This window comes from Protomyctophum parallelum, assembly GCF_964188405.1.
Source record: "Protomyctophum parallelum genome assembly, chromosome: 14".
Classification (NCBI taxonomy): Eukaryota; Metazoa; Chordata; class Actinopteri; order Myctophiformes; family Myctophidae; genus Protomyctophum; species Protomyctophum parallelum.
The window spans coordinates 8,642,400-8,662,546 of record NC_139709.1 but is presented as its reverse complement, the minus strand read 5'-3'; the positions used below and the strand labels follow the sequence as shown (position 1 = coordinate 8,662,546).

At 44.0% G+C, this 20,147-nt stretch overlaps 1 protein-coding gene across 1 annotated transcript in view; it reads left to right on the top strand.

Annotated features, from left to right (window-relative positions):
• atp6v1h (ATPase H+ transporting V1 subunit H) overlaps positions 1–20,147 on the top strand; it is a 51,411-nt gene that overhangs the window by 13,533 nt on the left and 17,731 nt on the right. The window contains exons 6-12 of the mRNA XM_083781175.1: positions 807–911; positions 5,390–5,449; positions 7,311–7,408; positions 10,577–10,769; positions 15,291–15,469; positions 16,935–17,060; positions 19,161–19,262. Of these exons, the coding sequence (XP_083637301.1) occupies positions 807–911; positions 5,390–5,449; positions 7,311–7,408; positions 10,577–10,769; positions 15,291–15,469; positions 16,935–17,060; positions 19,161–19,262 (863 nt within the window). The remainder of the gene's footprint in view (positions 1–806; positions 912–5,389; positions 5,450–7,310; positions 7,409–10,576; positions 10,770–15,290; positions 15,470–16,934; positions 17,061–19,160; positions 19,263–20,147) is intronic.

The following is a 20,147-nucleotide window of genomic DNA, read 5'->3' as shown; positions in this document are numbered from 1 at the left end:
GTACGTTTAAGGACCTGTTCACTGTCCACATGGTACGTTTAAGGACCTGTTCACTGTCCACATGGTACGTTTAAGGTAGTGTTCACTGTCCACATGGTACGTTTAAGGTAGTGTTCACTGTCCACATGGTACGTTTAAGGTAGTGTTCACTGTCCACATGGTACGTTTAAGGTAGTGTTCACTGTCCACATGGTACGTTTAAGGTAGTGTTCACTGTCCACATGGTACGTTTAAGGTAGTGTTCACTGTCCACATGGTACGTTTAAGGTAGTGTTCACTGTCCACATGGTACGTTTAAGGTAGTGTCCACTGTCCACATGGTACGTTTAAGGTAGTGTTCACTGTCCACATGGTACGTTTAAGGTAGTGTTCACTGTCCACATGGTACGTTTAAGGTAGTTAGTTAAAGAGGAAAGATGTGTCACACTCTGGCTCCACGTGAAGTTTTACGCGTGGTGGAACACTGGATTAAACAATTAGCGGCCGTCAAACTGTTAAATGACGGCAGTGTAACAAACACTGCTCCCTTAATGATGGTGTCAGTGTTTGTGTGGCCTAGATATAACATACTGTATAATAAAAATAATAAAAATTGAGGGGCGATTTGATTGGCTGATCACCCCATAGCGATGTTTTGATTGGCTCAGCAAATGGAAAAGGGGAGACGCAAATTGCGATTGGCCAGAATGTGATGATGTATGATGACGAGAGCGCCCCTCACTTCACACGGGTGTGATTTAAAAAAAAAAGAAAGAAAGAAAAGAAAATCGGGATGGTTTAAACGTGTGCTTTTCCTCCTTCCTCAGGCCGCGAGGATCATCGCCAAACTGGCCGCCTGGGGACGAGAGCTGATGGAGGGAAGTGACCTCAACTACTACTTCAACTGGATCAAGACTCAGCTCAGCTCACAGGTAGCCTACTGTACTTACAGTGCACAATGTATTCTCCAAGTCTCCTCCTCCTGTACACGCACACTGTACACACACATGACGCAGCGTTCTGTAGCAGAGTATCTCACTAGTGCTATACATGATGATACAGCAGACATGGGGAACAGCTTGCATATTTCAAGGGCTTTCAATTTAAAAAATAATAAAAAACACTCACTACAAAACCTGAACGATGTGCAGGCCAAACTGGGCAATAGTAGGTAAAACAAATACATGAAAGTAAATGGAGTTAGCTTTTTCTCACTGGAACGTCAATTTATTAAATTGCTTTCATTGCAAATGCTTTCATTCCAGTCGGTGGTGTATATGGAGCCGTAGAATGATACTGATCTGATGTCAACATGGGAACCATTGGAACAGGTCGTGATGATTGAGTTAGGTTTGTAATGTTGGGATTGCAGTGTCTACAGGCTACGATATTAATCCATAGCCAGAGAGAGAATAGTGGTGTGTCTGCTTCTGACCGTAGGGGCTGTCCTCTTAGCTGTATATTAACCATTTGATCTGTAATGGCGACATTGCTGTCCTTTTGCTGTTACTGTTGTATGTATGTATATGTCATCATCATTTTCATTTTCCTTTATTGTAATGAGGATGCAGTTACAGTTACCTTTTTGATGCACTGTAGTGTAGCCTACGGTACTTTTGATGGGAAAACACAAGATGTTAACTTATATAACATTATATTGCATTTTTGCTATTGCTATTTTTTAGTGGTGCAACCACTCCTACAACCAGCAATGTCCGTGTACACCTGCATGTACCCATGTGTGTGGCATGTGGTCATGAGCACAAGTATATGACAATAGGGTACCAGTAGGGGGCGCCAGAAACCGAGAGGGATAGTGCTGCAATGTTGCCTGCTAATGAGAGAGAGAGAGAGGGGGGGGGGGAGCTGCACCACTCAGTTCACACAGGTGTGATTTTTCAATAGCTAATGCATAACATAATGCTAACACCAAAAGGGGTTCCTGTCCAAAATGGGATGTGCCAGCCGACCATGTAGAGACTGTGGAGGCCCGCAGCCCCCATGAAGACTCCCAGGGCCCCTTTAGGCCCCCATGAAGATTTTTGTGGACATTTTATTTTTACTTTACAGATTTTCTGGGAATTATTGACCCACTGTCACAGAGCATACTATTTACACATGCTCTGGAATTCCGAAAATGTGAACCTCTGCCGGCTGTCCAGAGGTGTTAAAAGCGCAATCAATCAATCAATCAATCACTTCGCACCGATCCCAGCAACCCCTCTCACTTTCCCTCTCTCTCTCTCTCCCCCTCCCTCCGTAAGTCCGTATATATCTCTCTCTCTCTCTCATATAATAATAATACATTATAATAATATAGTCCTGAAAGTCCTCACCTTGGACATTGGCCTATAGAAGCTGCTTTAAAAGTACCAGCGAAAACATCAACTTATTTTTTTTCCCCGCTGCGGCCGGGGTGGGGGAGGCGGGACTGCGGGGGCGAGGAGGCGGGGCTGCGGGGGGGGGGGGGGGGGGGGGGGGGCCTTGAGGATTGATCAAACTCTTGGGCTCTGGTGCCAGCGCAGGAGAGGGGCTAAGCCAAGGTGTGCACATCAAAACCTAACGGCCCTGGATGAACGGTCAGGCTTGGTGGAGAGCGCTTTGTTTGAACCAGTTGCATCCTATACCTATATTACCTATCCATGTGCTTACAGTAGATATGATGTAGGTATAGGTGGTATACATGATCCATTCAAGGCTTCATGGGGTGTGAAATTTAACCCATTTTGACCTGAGATCAGATTCTAAAAATGTCTTCTACATCCTGACAGTTTTCTGAAAAAGCTATATGTTTCTATGTCAGTCGTTCTTCGATTTTTCAAAAATAGCAGACCTACAATACGAGCTTGTAGATCTGCTATTTTTCAATAGCTAAAGCATAACATAATGCTAACAACAAAACGGGTTCCCGCCCAGAATGGGTTAATAGAAAATAAGTAATTTCTTGGGTGAAGTACTCGGTAAGTACATTACTCAAGTGTACTTACTGTGACTGTCCGTCACACACATGTACGTAGCAGCAAAGGTACGGCGATGACAGCAATGGTACAAACACTGGTAAAAGTAATGAATGATAATAGTAATCAATCATATTTAGGCATGTAACGATTCACTCAACTCACGATACGATTTGTATCACGATACGATTTTTCACGATTATTAAAAAAATATATTTTAAAGAATATTTTATAGAATTTATCTTCCCCCATGATTTTTTTTTATTTAACTACATTGCAAAAGAAGTACCATTACTTTTGACAGTGCAGAAACATAATTGCCTTCCTTGATGAGCATCAACGACCATCATCACCTGGGCACAGTCACAGACACACACAGCTCCCCTCTACAGTCACAGACAAACAGCTCCCCTCTACAGTCACAGACACACACAGCTCCCCCTCTACAGTCAGACACACACAGCTCCCCTCTACAGTCACAGACACACACAGCTCCCCTCTACAGTGCTCTACTACTGAAAGGGACTATCATTTCTCTCCAAAAGCACTTGAATATGATGGAATAATGACTAAAGCTCACATTTCACATCATACTAGCCCCCCTAAAAAAAGAAAATCCTCCCGACAGAGTCTGATGCCCTCAAATGACTTCCCTATGTGTCATCTCTCTGTTCCCTCTGTCAGTGTCAGGAAGGGCTAAGAGCAGACCTTCTGGCAATTACTGCCATCTCCAGAGATGACAGAACAGGAGTCATAGGAGTCATAGGAGTCATCACTCCCAATCTTCCGCCGTAGTCTGAAAACCCACCTTTTCAGACTCCATCATGGCCCATAGCACTTACCCTACCCCCTTAGATAGCATTTCTGTAAACTCTTTGTTAAAATGGTAAATGGTCACAACCTCGGCCTTAAAACGTGAATATATTTCTATGCATGTTGCTTTTGTCCTGTGTCCCTTTCGTTCTGGAATTGCTTCCTACATGTATTAGTGTTTAAATGGACGAGACGCTAATAATAGACGCTAATCTAAATGGATGGCTTCTTCTACAGTAGGGCCCATTAGTCAAGACGTCAGTCGTGACCTGCCGGCAGGATGTGAGCAGTTGTATGGGATTGTTGTAACAAACGGATTCAATCAGCCGAACAGGTACAATGATTTAAAAGGCCCCCGCCCCCCAGTCTTGCAGGACATGTAGGTCTAAATCTATTTACGCCTTGCGGTATATGAAATTTAAGTTTGAGAACACAGAACCTAGGCGCCATAGCTAGCTATAGCACCGTCCTGTTGAGATCACTTGGTTTATCCACTGTTCCCCATTTGTGGGTCACGGACACATTTTAACTCTATTTTTGTTTTTGATTATTATTTCAAAACGTCAAAAACATACTCCATTTACCATTACCATAAATACCATACATTAGAATGAATTAGAATGTTTAACCCATTCTGACCTGAGATCAGATTCATACGAGGTTTCCACATGGACACACACTGGTCTGATTAACCCATTCTGACCTGAGATCAGATTCTAGAAATGTCAGTCGCTCTTCGATTTTTCAAAAAATAGCAGACCTACAAGCTCGTATCGCGCCACTCGGTGGCGCGATATGAGCTTGTAGATCTGCTATTTTTCAATAGCTAAAGCATAACATGATGCTGACACCAAAATGGGTGCCCGGTCAGAATGGGTTAAGTAGTAGTAGTAAAGTTCCGAAAATATCTTATGTAAATTATTTAAAGCCTGGAACCAAGCCATCCAGGCTCCTGCTGAATCAAATCGTAAAACATTTGATTCTGTGTCAAAAATATTTGAAAATGGCCACACAAAAATAAAGCGTATTTATTAAATATAGTAATATATTAAAATAATAGATGCACGCGCAGTGAGTCGACAAAAGAGCAGAATATGGATCCATGACCACAGTCGCAGCCAGGCTCAATATGTAGCTGTTAGAGTTGTCTCTAAATGCCTTGTGGAGCACCTCTCCCATTCACCCTGAAAGTCGTTGAAAGTGCAGGCGGTTCTTTGTGTTATTGATTCAAAAACACACACACACAAGTTTTCGTCGTTAGTATTCACAAGGTGCCAAAGAAAATGCTTTCAGTTCTCAGTATTTCTCGCCCTGATGGCCTCGAAAAAATCTGTTGTGTTCTCATTGAATTGTGCGGTCGGTTGTCACGGTTGAGTCCGCAGTGTGTGTGTGTGTGTGTGTGTGTGTGTGTGTGTGTGTGTGTGTGTGTGTGTGTGTGTGTGTGTGTGTGTGTGTGTGTGTGTGTGTGTGTGTGTGTGTGTGTGTGTGTGTGTGTGTGTGTGTGTGTGCGTGTGCGTGCGTGCGTGCCGGGCCACGATCAGCCTACCTTCACACCGGAGGAAGCCGTGTGGACTATAGTCTACAGTACCTAAGCAACCATGTGGCAGCTCTTTGTTTTTGTTTTGTTTATCTCCCATTAGAACCTTCATGGTACAGGTCCAGAATCAGGCACAGGACAAGGAACTATGTCCCCCAGTGAAGTGAGTATAATATGAGCGGCTCCAGCTGCCCCCCCCTCCTCCGCCCTGGTGCTTCCACGGCGGGGGGGTTTGTGCAACCTCCGCTTTCACTGGACATTCACATCTTTGTCTTTCCTTAAAACACCCCGCCAGCACCCCCAGATGTCCCTCTTCTCTCCCATCTTGTAGTTGCACTCCAGTTCTCTCCAGCTTCTTTTGTTCGGGGGACACGCGTGGCTATTATCTATTGTACATGTTTGTGACATGCATATAGTGGTGAAATCCCGTTTAGCCTAACATGCGGCATGGTGCTGGCTGCCACTGGTTTAGGCTCGGCTGTAATTGAGTGGAAATTGCATGACCATAATGGCTGTATTATTAATAGCCAGAAACGCATGAAGAAGAACCATTTATATAACCCTTTAATGAAGGGAATATGGAGGGAGAGGCTCTGTGGGGAGAGAGGCTGTGGGGGGGAGAGGCTCTGTGCATAACTGTAGTCGCGTGGCAAACTGTACCTACAGTCGGTGTTTCCTGTGCCGGTTCATTTTCCCCATAGTTTAATTTGATTGGCTTTGCAGCAGTGTTGTTTTTGGCAGCACATTTAGATTTTAGTTTTAGTCATAGTCTCTCTTGAATAGTTTTAATATAGTTTTGTTCACATTTTAGTCACCGGGAATATTTTGGTGTAAGATTGGATTTTAGTCGGCTAAATCTACAGTTGATTTAGTCGACTAAAATGTATTTTGGAGGGCCTTGATGCCGTCATGATGACTGATTTTACACTTGGTGAAAATAGCCGATGCAAAGTGGCTTATACTGGATCTCTTGTACACTAGTTCCTTCCTAACATGTTAGTCTAGTTTTTATCGGTTTACGAAATTGTCAATACATTTACTTAGGCTTAGTTTTAGTCATCATAGCTTAGTTTTCATTTAGTTTCCATTTAGTTTTCGTTAGTGAAAATAGGTAGTCGACGAACATTTTTCGTCTTAGCTTTAGTCGACAAAAACAACACTGCTCTGCAACAGATTTGAAATAAAAAAGGCATGTGAAGTAGGGGAATGAACTGCTACAGAAACCTGCTGGAAACCTGGGACTACAGTCACGCACAGAGTCTATTGGACTAGCAGCAGCATCCCGCCATGTTATGTTAGACATTTATTATTAACAATATTAAGTATTAACATGTGTTATTCCTGGGAGACGCGCTTAGAATGATGCGTGCTCCACTGCCACTCTTCTGTCCTTCATGTCTCCTTCACTTCCTGTCTATACTGCTGGATCTGGCTGCTTTGGGGTTTGTTTGCGTTTTTTCCTCTTTAATGCAACAGCTGCTATAGTTCTTTGACAGATTAATTTCATCTCTTCCTCCTCCTCCCCCCCCCTCCTCCTCTTTAAGATGCCTCCACTCTTAATTAATCTCTAAACACCTTTATTCACGTCGTTCTGCTTAGGTGTGTGATCATGGAACGCTCTTCACCTGCTCACCGCCCGCGCACCCCTTTCCCACTGTCCTATTCTCTTTGCACTGTCTGAAGTGAGTGTGATCTGGCATGGGTTGCTCTGTATTAAAGCCGTCCGGTCTGCATGTGCAGTTTGCCCGCTGGGTTCGGTATTATAGGTTAATGTTAATGCAAGTTTGGTCTCTTCTCTCTCACCTGTCGTGGTGTTCATGGTGTCTATGCCTGTCAACTACTTCCTTCATCCCTCTGCGACTGACTGAGCGGCTCTGATGACGCCTAACCTTCTAATCTAGTCTCTCTCTCTCTCTCTCTCTCTCTCTCTCTTGCTTGAATCCCTGATTACGCACTGTCTGTCTGCCTGTTTTTAGTTTTTAGTTTGTTTTAATGTCTTGAGAACAAATGTTGTCCCTTTCCAGAGCTCTCAGTATGTCCAGTGTGTGGCCGGCTGCCTCCAGCTGATGCTGAGGGTTAACGAGTATCGCTTTGCCTGGGTGGAGGCTGATGGCGTCAACTGGTGAGTACCACTACAGTCTCATGGGAAAAGGGTGGGGGGATATATATATATATATAGACAAAGATATCATGGATAATAGCTATAGTTGATACACTATTTTTTTAAATATTGTGAAAATGTGGCGCAAATCTTTGAATATATATTCTTTCAGAGCGAACGTTTTTAACTTTTTAACTTTGCTTCTGAGGGGGTCCCTGGAACAAGATATTTTCAGATGGGGGTCGGCGGGCCAATTACATCGTTTTGGCAGTCCTTGACATCAAAATGTTTGAGAAAGACTGACATGGAAACATGGGTTTTTCAGAAAACTGTGACTCACTCAGACATATTGGTCAGCTCAAGGACATAGTTGTGAGGGCCTCCCGACCCTCTAGTGTAAAAGAAAATCACACCCGTGTGAAGTGAGGGGCGCTCTTAACATCATCATACTTCATCTCATTCTGGCCGATTTGCTCGTCTACATATTATGACGTATATTCTCCATTCTTTTTTTTTAAATATTTGTTATCCCACGATTTTTGTAACCCATTTTTCACCCCTGTGTCAATTATCTAATGTGATCCTGGGCTCTACACACCCTCCGCCAACCTAGTCCCCATTATATTCTCCTTTCATTGTCAATGGCAAATGTGACGAGTTCAGGACAAAAAAGCTGTATATAGGAGGAGCTAGAGCCCCTCCAAAATTACATTTCTGTTTGACTTTGTAAACAAAAATTGCACAGGGCACAGATGACAAACGTAAATATATAAAGAAATATCTGACTATTCTTTTTCTTCTCGAAGATCAGCTATTTCTGCTATTTTTTGGAAAATGATTGAATAGATTTTTTTTCCAACGTGGAAACGATTTATGTCTTCTCAAACTATGTAATACTTGTGACAGGCCTACAATGTAGAAAATATGAGGCTTTTCAAATGGAATATTGTTCGTGACAATCCTGCACAAATCGTACAGCACACACATCTCTGCAAATGTACCCCATGTCACATAGACAACAACACGGCAGGTGAGAGAAAAGTTAGCCAAACTGTAAACGAGGTTGCTAATATCTGAACTGTAATATGGAGCCGAGAAACTGCTAAGCACGGTCAGAATGGCAGTTTCTTGAGAATAGAGGAATAGTGGTGTTGGTAAGTAGTAATCTCCACCAATGTCTTCTTAACCCATTCTGAACGGGCACCCATTTTGGTGTCAGCATCATGTTATGCTTTAGCTATTTAAAAATAGCAGATCTACAAGCTCATATCGCGCCACCGAGTGGCGTGATACGAGCTTGTAGGTCTGCTATTTTTTGAAAAATCGAAGAACGACTGACATTTTTAGAATCTGATCTCAGGTCAGAATGGGTTCATCAGACCAGTGTGTGTCCAGTGGAAAACCTCGTATGAATCTGATCTCAGGTCAGAATGGGTCAATCTGACTGAATTCTATTGTAGGCTCGTCGTAGTCTTGGCAATGCCGCTTTGACGTCACTGCGGTGGCGTCACGCTGCCTTCACACGCACGCACACACAAAGGCAGATGAACTGGACTGAGCGCACGCACGCACACACACACACACACACACACACACACACACACACACATTATGAGTGTTTCATGGTGTGGAGACTGGAGAGAGACTTTGCTTTATTTTAAATAGCTTTAAAAAATGTAGAATGATTTTACTAGTACTTTGCTGGGTGTTTTATTGTATTTGTATAATTATTTATTGGCCTGAATGTATGCATTGACCTGAGCAAAACAATTTCCCCTTGTTGGATAATAAAGACATCTAATCTAATCTTCCCGTATCCGTGGTAACACAAACCATAGATGGCAAACTTGGGCATGGCATCCTAACACCGTCGTAATGCCCCCTCGTTATTTTCCCCTCACCTCTACACACACAGTGTAGCGATCACTGTGCTTTTCAAGCCATTATGGGATGATAGTGTACCCATTATCAGACAATGTGTGACCCAGAGATTGCTTGCCTATAAGTGTTGATGCAAGTGTTGACGTGTTAATGCACTTCCGGCACTAGAGGCACATGGCTGTGAAAGCTGTGATACTTTATATAATATCGGAAGGAGAAGATCCGCACACTGAGGTGAGCTCCAAATGACAGATGTAGAGCCATGAGGATCCAAACGTCATGTCCTTTATGGTGTAAGGAACCTTAACCCATTCTGACCTGAGATCAGATTATAAAAATGTCTTCTATGTCAGTTGCTCTTCGATTTTTCAAAAATAGCAGATCTACAAGCTCATAGCGCGCCACCGAGTGCCGCGCTATGAGCTTGTAGATCTGCTATTTTTCAATAGCTAAAGCATGACATGATGCTTACACCAAAATGGGTTCCCGCCCAAAATGGGTTAAATAAACAATTTAACTCATTTTGACCTGACGTCGAAAATTAAAAAAAACATTCTTCTAAATCATGACAGTTTTCTGAAACACCTATGTTTCTATATCAGTGGTGCTCAATATTTAATGTCAAGGACCCCCAAAAATATATGTAATTGGCCGCCGACCCCCATCTGAAAATATGTTGTTCCAGGGACACCTCAGAAGCAAAGATTTGAGTTAAAAACGTTCGCTCTGAAAGAATATATATATTCAAAGATGTGCACTACATTTCACGATTTTTAAAATCTAGCAGACCTATACAAGCTCGTAGCGTGGCACTCGGTGCCGCGCTATGAGCTTGTAGATCTGCTATTTTTCAATAGCTAAAGTATAACATAATGTTTAAAACACCAAAAGGGGTTCCTGCCCTAGGTTCCTGCCCAAAATGTATTAAATAAACTATTTAACTCAATTCAAAAAAAATAAAAGAAAAAAACATTCTTCTAAATCATGACAGTTTTCTGAAATACCTACTGTATGTTTCTATATCAGTGGTGCTCAATATTTCATGTCAAGGACCCCCAAAAATATATGTAATTGGCCGCCGACCCCCCCCCCCATCTGGAAATATGTTGTTCCAGGGACACCTCAGAAGCACAGATTTGAGTTAAAAACGTTCGCTCTGAAAGAATATACTGTATATATTCAAAAGATTTGCACTACATTTCACGACTTTTCAAAACTAGCAGACCTACAAGCTCGTAGCGTGGCAAACAATAGAGCCTGCGTCATACAGTATATAATGTATGTTCTGCTTCTATTTCTGTCTTTCAGCATCACGGCTGTCCTGAGCAACAAGTGTGGCTTCCAGCTTCAGTACCAGATGATCTTCTGCATCTGGCTGCTGGCCTTCAGCCCTCAGCTCTGTGAACAGCTCCGACGCTACAACGTTGTGCCGGCCCTGTCCGACATCCTCCAGGAGTCCGTCAAGGAGAAGGTCACTCGCATCATCCTGGCCGCCTTCCGAGTACGTAGGGGTGTGTGTGCGTGTGTGTGTGTGTGTGTGTTCTGAAAAAGAGTACACTCGGAAATAACGTGATCTTAAAAATCACACCAGATGTGAAGTAAGTGGTGCAACTCTGTGTGGGGGTCCCCGGGGGGGGGGGGGGTCCCCGGAACCTACATCCCCGCAGGAACATGCCCAGCCCCAGGGTGCCGGCCCGGTTCCGGTGAGCCGCTCCGCGTCCGAAACGGTCGATTCAACTGTTTTGTAAAACATACAGCAGAGTCGTGTTTGGGACAGATTGCAGATAACGAGGCGTTCAGACGTTCCCTGCCTCCAGTGACCTCATTTTGGAAATCACAGTGGACTTGTTTTTAATGTTTCGTTTTTCTAGTCTAGACTGTAGACTCTTGTCGTTTACCATAACGAGAGAAGAACGCAGCAAACAAGCACATAAAATAGCCAGGCCACATGAGACCCATAATGCAATTTATCAGGTTCTGCCACCCTTTCAGATCTCCTGTACGGTCAGTCACTTCTCGTGGCGTCTATTGAATATTTAATTTGGCCCTAAAAGCCGTGGCCTGGTCCTCTGTGGTCTACCATTAACCCATTCTGACCGGGCACCCATTTTGGTGTCGGCATCATGTTATGCTTTAGCTATTTAAAAATAGCAGATCTACAAGCTCGTATCGCGCCACCGAGTGGCGCGATACGAGCTTGTAGGTCTGCTATTTTTTGAAAAATCGAAGAACGACTGACATTTTTTAGAATCTGATCTCAGGTCAGAATGGGTTCATCAGACCAGTGTGTGTCCGGCGGAAAACCTCGTATGAATCTGATCTCAGGTCAGGAATGGGTTAATGCAGGTAATGAAATCCTGTTCCATGTCTCGCGGACAGAATGGAATTATAGCTCATGGCCACCGTACTGCTCTCGCTGCCAAAGTGTTCTCTAATTGGAGGAGGTGCTCATGCATGCTTTTACAGTCTGCATAACCCATTCTGACCTGAGATCAGATTCTAAAAATGTCTATTACATCCTGACAGTTTCATTATTAACCCATTCTGACCTGAGATCAGATTCTAAAAGTGTCTTCGATTTTTCAAAAAATAGCAGACCTACAAGCTCGTATCGCGCCACTCGGTGGCAGCGATATGAGCTTGTAGATCTGCTATTTTTCCAATAGCTAAAGCACAACATGATGCTAACACCAAAATGGGTGCCCGTTCAGAATGGGATAAAATGATGGAAAATGAATTGGCTGATTTGCAGCTCACTTTATGTTATGTAGAGCCCACTGTCGTTCCACATGTTGTGATTATGTGTTGCTCAGTTGACATCTAGTGTCATGATATATGCTGTTTTCTGCTATCGGACAACAGACATCATTGCCTTCAAACAACAAGACTGTTAAAACCCTACCCGGGCCAGGAACAGATTTATGCCTAGAAGAGAGAAACGGTGGCATTTTGAAATTATTATAAATTATGATAATTAAGATAACCTTATCGATCAATTAACCCGTTGATAAGCGGTGTTTTTTTTTTGTTTTTTTTTGTTTTTTTTTTGCGGCTTACGCCTTTTATAGATTTTTGAAGGGACAGACAGTAGGCTGACAGGAAACGGGAGAGAGATGGGGGGATGACATGCAGTAAAGGCCGTGTCGGGTCCGGGAGTCGAACCCGCGGCACACTGCGACTGGATTACCAGTCCGGTGCCCAGACCGTTACGCTACGGCCTGGGCCGATAAGCGCTGTTTTTAAAAAAAAGAATCTGAGAATCTTAATTTCCCTCAATGTCTAACATAAAAATCTACACTTTGGAATATATTCCTTAAATCAAATAATCAAATATTATTTATTGACCATTTGCGATACAGGGCCAGGCAATGGGGCATCTTTGTATGAGAATAAAAATGAAATGAAAAGTGCACTTCTTGTCTGTCTGTCCACGTCACATGCAAAAGCAGAGACGTTTCTGTGGCTACCAAGGTGTGTGTGTGTGGGGGGGGGGGGGGGGGGGGGGTGACCTTTTTATTTACCAGCCCACAGGTGCACATCCTGACTGTCTCAATTCCCAGCGACTTCCCCAGGGGCATTTAATTGGAGACATCATTACATTTTGATGGATACGGTTGACTCGCTGCCTGAGCTGAAGGAGGAGTCCTTGCTTTGAACCTCCTCCAAAGCCAATTCATTATAGGCCTTCATGCTATAGCACGGCTGGTCCACCCCCCCCCCCCCCCCCCCCCCCCCCCCCCCCCCCCCCCGAACCCATAACATTAATAGATTCCTTTTTTTAAATTGGGTTGTTAGGGAGAAGTCTTGTACTGCAATGTGGACACACTGCTATGAAAACTGCGGACAGATGGTTGACTCGATCGTCAATAAACATATTTATTATACTGTATACCCAGGGGCGGTGTAAAGCCCAAACCACACCAAAGGGTCAGTTTGGGACAAAGCCATTTTAAGGTAGACCACAGTGTGTGCATTTGCATTGGTGCTGCATGGATGATTCAAGCCTTTTATCTATAGGTGCTAGTACAAAAACTGCGCCCCGACGTCTTCTCCTTCGTCTGCAACGCGTTTTAAACTATTATTTACGAAATGATGACCGATTAATTATGGTCCATACTTGTGGAGCTGTATTTTTTGTAGCACAGTTCTAGCAATTGTGCGTGCATGATTAGCGTTAATCAATCCAGTGAATTCCATGCAGCGAGCAGGCTTTATCTACTATAATTACTTCCATAGCTTTAAGCCATGGTGACATTCTGTAGATAATATATTAATCAACACTTAGACGTCTATCCTTCTTCAGAATTCTCGGAGTGGCTTCACCACTCAAATCAATAGCTCATTAAGTCGCTAATCTCGCACACGGCGGTGCGGTGAAGCCGCTCTGAGAGTAATGGACCATATTTTGTCATGGAAAGATCAGATTGAATCAGCGTGTAAGAAAACAAAGCACAGAATCTACTTCCTTTTTGCCATCTAAGATCCTTCGGTGCTAGTAGACGGATTCTCCTTTTGTTTTCCACTTATCATTCAGTACTGCACCTGGCTGGTATGGATGTTTGTCTGCAGCCCTAAAGTCACAACTGCTGCAACAACTGAACATTTGTGCAGTTGCTTATTTATTTATTTTTGTTGCATTATTTAGACGTTCCTGTTCCTCCTCTGAGCTTCTTCGTTAGTGGGTATACTGTTGTTTATGAACGTTGCATGTCTGTCCTGTTGTTGTCTTGTATTTATTGTCACTGGCAGAGCTGTGTTACTTCGCCTCTTCTCTTGGCCAGTTCACACTAAAAGAGACTTTAGTCTCAATGTGTTTTTTACTGGATAAGTAAAGGTTAAATATAATTAAAAAGTGAGGGGCACTCTTATCATTAGGTGATGTAATGATGATGTAAAACAAAACGGTGTCAAATCAAACATTACATTTTCTTTATAGTTTAATGGGATTTAATGTTTGTTAGGGACAAAACAAACTTCTCTTCATTGTCGATGGAGTTTTTTAAACAAACATTGGAACTAAAAACATACATTAAACCTGTACATAGGAGGGGCGCTAGCATTCTAAGGTTGGCAAAGAATATTCCCTCAAACACTAGCCATGTGTTGTATGGAGAATATAGGTTGTGACCTTCAGGAATGAGATTTGGTGTTCCAGCATACAATAAGATAAGGTCAGACTAAAGAGGTCCTTTTGTCCACCAGTCGACTTTGAGGCTTAATAAGGAGGCGGGCGTTGCTCTAAGATTGAAGGTTGAAGCGCTATATAAATGCACCATTTACCATTTAATGTATGTAATCTTGTTTTTGTTGTTTGTGCTGAATGTGTCTGCATTCATGGCTGCTGGGTCGCAAGATACATTTCAGTGTGAACTGACATTAACCCTTTCTGGACGGGAAGCCCTTTTGGTGTTTTAAGGATTGTTACGCTTTAGCTATTGAAAAATAGCAGATCTACAAGCTCATAGCGCGGCACCGAGTGCCGCGCTATGAGCTTGTAGGCCTGCTATTTTTGAAAATTCGTAAAAATGTGCCTTTGACTATATATTCTTTCAGAGTGAACGTTTTTAACTCAAATCTTTGCTTCTGGGGGGTTCCTGGAACAACATATTTTCAGATGGGGGTCCGCAGCCAAATGCAGATAATTCTGGAGGTCCTTGACATGAAAAAGGTTGAGCACCAATGACATAAAAACATGGGTTTCTTTTCTGAAAACTGTCAGGATTTAGAAGACATTTGTAGAATCGTCCTCGGGTCTAAATGGGTCAACATATTGTGTGTTGTTTTGCTGGGTGCAGTACGTAGTTCAGACTAGTCATTGGTCCGACAAATGACAACCCGCCTCATCTCCTAACCTAACCATAACCGCAAGCACGGGAGCAGACGCTAGTCCGACATGCAGATGAATGTCGGACTAATGCCCTGTCTGAAGTTTTGCTTCCTTCCAGAACATCTTGGAGTCCACCAGTACGCCCTGGCCATGATCCAGTGTTTTGATCCATTGTTTTGCTTCCTTTCCTTCCAGAACGTCTTGGAGAAGTCTGCTGACAAGGAGACGTGCCAGGAGTACGCCCTGGCCATGATCCAGTGCAAAGTGCTGAAGCAGCTGGAGAACCTCAGCCAGCAGAAGTACGACGACGAGGACATCACCGAGGACATCAAGTTCCTGCTGGACCGCCTGGGAGAGAGCGTGCAGGACCTCAGGTACGTACATACGTCTGGGAGAGAGACCTCAGGTCTGTGTGTGTGAGAGAGAGAGAGAGCTCAGGTACTCCACAGGCCACTTGGTAGGTCTGAGAGAGAGAGCTCAGGTACGTACGTCTGGGAGAGAGACCTCGGGTCTGTGTGTGTGTGAGAGAGAGAGAGAGAGAGAGAGCTCAGGTACTCGACAGGCCACTTGGTAGGTCTGAGAGAGAGAGAGCTCAGGTACGTACGTCTGGGAGAGAGACCTCGGGTCTGTGTGTGAGAGAGAGAGAGCTCAGGTACTCGACAAGCCACTTGGACAGAAATGGCTCACACGTGTGTTTATTAGTCAGGACAGCTCTCTCCTCCCACCCAATCAAAAACCTGAGCAGAAGACGAGCTCTACTAAGGGGGAGTCTTAAAGAGTTGTCTCTTACTATAGCTGGTACAGATTGATTGATTGAAGTTTTTTTCCTCATGGGTGCATTTCAAACGGAAGCACAGGTCAATGCAAACCTCAGACAAGATTCTTGAAGATAGAAAGGAATATCCGTACTCTGGAGTAGTTTGTTATGAAGTTGTTTATTATCAGCAAACACCCAGCAGCAGTCTACTGTCTTCTTACTACAGTTTGCTGCTGATAAACAAACTCATGAGAAACTACTCACGAGAGAGTGCAGATATTCCTTTCTCTGTAGTTTATTAGTCCTCAGTGCCTCACTACAGTGAAGACTGCTCTTCCTGGGGTCCAAACACTCTTGTACTCGCCACTGCTGAAACTAATATGTAATTTAGATGTCCCCCAGGCCCAGATGTATATGTGCGTCTGAGGGGCATCTAAACGCAAAAAGTAATTGCTAGAATAGCGATGTAACGGCCACTAGCAAGTAGCACGACTATTCAATTCAGTTCAATTACATTTTATTAAAGTGTCAAACCACAACAAGTTGTCTCAAGACACTTTACAAACCAACAAAGATCCACCCAGAGCAAGCAATATTGCGACAATGGTAACGGAAAAACTCCCCTTTAGGAAGAAACGTCAGGCAGAACCCGACTCTAGGGTGGGCGGCCATCTGCCTCGACCGGGGGAGAGGGGGGGGGGGGGGGGGGTGGTAGTAGAGGGGGAATAGGAGGAAAGAATAGAAGAGAGATGGACAGGGAAAGAGATACAAGTAGTCGCAATAACAACGAATGAAATAGTACCGTTGTTGCTACAGCAGTGACTCTTGGTACGACCATTACTGCAGGTCAGAGGAACTAGAGACTGTGTCTGTCTTTGATCTCTGTCTCTCTGGTGCCTGCCTGATCTTTGAATGCTTCTCTGATTACATCCCCCAATTGAACTGGGCAACTCTGCATGCCCTTTTTCTGCAGCCACAGGAGACCCAAAGCTGTAACCACTGAAATCACTGAGTGCTGTGGATTGTTGAACCCCCCCCTTCTTTGCTCTCGTTCTCCTCTCTCCTCCATGGCATTCTCTCAGCTCCTTCGATGAGTACAGCTCCGAGCTCAAGTCTGGCCGTCTGGAATGGAGCCCCGTGCACAAGTCTGAGAAGTTCTGGCGGGAGAACGCCGTCCGTCTGAATGAGAAGAACTATGAGCTCCTCAAGTAAGAAACATACGGAGAATGTGGTGCATACTTAGTTTAGACTAGTCATTGACATACCGTGTATAGCAGTGGTTCCCAAAGAGGGGAACGGGGACCCCTAGGGGTCCTTGAGGGGGTTCCACCAGGGGGGTCCCCAGCTAAATGATAGTTTGGAACCAAATGGACCCTTATATGGGACTGTAACTCTCAGAGTTAAATTAAATTGGGGTATCAGAGATATAAATGTTTTCCTTTCGCTGTGCGTGTCTGTCCATGCAAGAGCCCTTCTCCTACTCATTGTTCTTGGGTATTTCAGTCACGCTCTCTGCTGGCCTCGTTGACATCCGCTTAAAACCCTAATCGCTGCTTCATCTTGGTCTCATCTCTGGCCCCTCAACATAATCAGTGCAACTTTCATACTGCTCTTTCTGGGTTTTTCTCTCTGTCTCTCTCTCTGTCTCTCTCGGTCTCTCTCTGTCTGTGAAAATCGTTAAGCAAACAGCCGGCGGCGACATTGGTGACACGTCTATGCAGCGTGTGTCAAACATAAACACTTTCTTTTTTTAAACACCCCGTTGTGCGTCAGCCAACTTGCCGATATTGCTTAATTCTTATGCACTGGACATGATCAGCATGCAGAGGAAGGTGCTGGAGCAATCTGTGTCATTCTAAAACCGTTTTAATAAATAAATTAAATAAGTTAATATGACATTCAGAGCACACAAACACATTGCACAGCATAAGAGAGGTGATGGAGCAATCGGTGTAAATGTATGACAGCTATAATTTCAATAAACATGGTTATGAAGGTTATCTTTGAAAAACAAAGAAGGGTCTCCCGCACACTGTCAGAAACTTGCCAAAAATGTTGCTCTTGTCTGTCCTGATGAAACGTTGAATAAACATTTTTGGCAAGTTTCTGACAGTGTGCGGGGACCCTTCTTTGTTTTTCAAAGATAACCTTTTTAAGTATGCTTTATTGCCCTACGCACCTGTCACTAGCCTTCTGAGGTGTGCATTGGCCTAAACATGGTTATGACATGGCGTTGTAGACACTACGTGTAAGGTTACATTCCCACCTAATACTTCGGTAGACTCATGCGTATGGGCGGAGATTTTGGGATTCTTGCATATTTAATTTGCTGCGGTTTGCCTTCACACTGTCATCCGTAGCAATTGGAAACGCAGCAGGGGGGACCTTTATCAATGTGTTCCATTCATAAACCTAGCCTACAGGCTACAACACAGCCTACAACACAGTGAAATCTATTGTGATAAAATTATACTCATAACGTGCATGTGTCGTGCCGTCTGGGACTGGACACCCCCCCCCCCAGCTCTCTCGCTCTCTCACTATACGCACGCAGCCACAAACTTTTGGGCATGGAGGCACAGCGCTGAGCACACTGATATAACAGACTGTCAGCAGCGCAAAACATTTTTATCAAATGACAAATTTATCGAGATGAAAGTCCCTACTCCCCAGTCCCCACACAGTGACAGCACTCCATGTTTACGGCACGCACAGACAATTCTGTAGGCTATAATACACTGCAGTGTTTTTATGTGTTTTCTTAAGCAATTGATTAATGTACTCGTCCTCATTTCGATCAGGGCTTCAGTCTCCTCATTCGACCACGTCTAGTATCCAGGGTAACGGGACATCTTTGCGCTGCGTAAAATATGCCTTCTCCGTCTCAAACTGTGTTCAGCTCCTCACCCGCTACATTGTTTGCTTCATTTCCTTTATTTACTGCGGATTGCATTCACACCTGCGCCGAATCGTAATCAAGTGCGATTGGAAGCGAAGCGAAACCCCCGTTTTTGCTCGGAGTAAAATGCGGTTCTTTGATACGCATTAGGATTCGAATGAGCCTTAATTCACACCTGCCAAACGAAGAGCACTTTCTGAAAATGTGCAGCAGGATTCGTTTTAATCGCAGCAAAGCTCTCTGGTGTGAATGTGACCTTAACCAGGCTGTTGTGATAATATGTGGTCCCCCTCCCTCCTCCACCTATAGGATCTTAACCAGGTTGTTGTGATAATGTGGTCCCCCTCCCCCCTCCACCTATAGGATCTTAACCAGGCTGTTGTGATATGTGGTCCCCCTCCACCTATAGGATCTTAACCAGACTGTTGGAGGTGTCAGATGACCCCCAGGTCATCGCCGTGGCAGCACATGACGTGGGAGAGTACGTGCGACACTATCCACGTGGGAAACGGTAAATGTCTCTTTATTTATTCTATTTATTAACCCCATTCTGACCTGAGATCAGATTCTAAAAATGTCAGTCGCTATTTCGATTTTTCAAAAATAGCAGACCCTACAAGCTCGTAGCACGCCACTCGGTGGCGCGCTATGAGCTTGTAGATCTGCTATTTTTCAATAGCTAAAGCACGACATGATGCTAACACCAAAAGGGGTTCCCACCCAAAATGGGTTAAAGAATGTTTGTTTTTTGGCTGGGGAAGCACTCAAAGAATCTGTGTCCTTTTACTACTCTGAACTAATAATACATTTGGATTGCATTTTAACTTATATGTTCCTCATTCTGCTATAGCAAAATGAGGAACATTTCCACTTGGAAGATATCTGAAAAAAAAACGAACCAACAAACGTACATATGAGAACTGTGGCTATTTCCGTCACCCATGTTGGAATGACTTGAATCAACTTAAATGGTAAATGGTAAATGGTGCATTTATATAGCGCCTTTATCCAAGGCGCTTTACAGAGATTGTGCATTACATTCACCCATTCATACACACATTCATACACCGATGGCAGCGGAAACAATGCAAGGCACCAGCTAGCACATCGGGAGCAATTAGGGGTTCAGTGTCTTGCTCAAGGACACTTCGACAGTAACTCTGGGGGAGCCCGGGTTCGAACTGGCAACCTTACGGTTACCATCCAGGCACTCTACCCCTGAGCCACCGCCGCCCCCACTTAGTGGGCATATACGTATGGTTCACACGGGCAGATGCAAAGATACAGTCTACCATTTATTTTCAATGTAAGCCAGCGACATGAAGAGGCAAAGATGCATCCGAGTTTGTAGCTGCTGCAAAAGATACAAAGCTACAAATACTAGCCCTTACCCGTT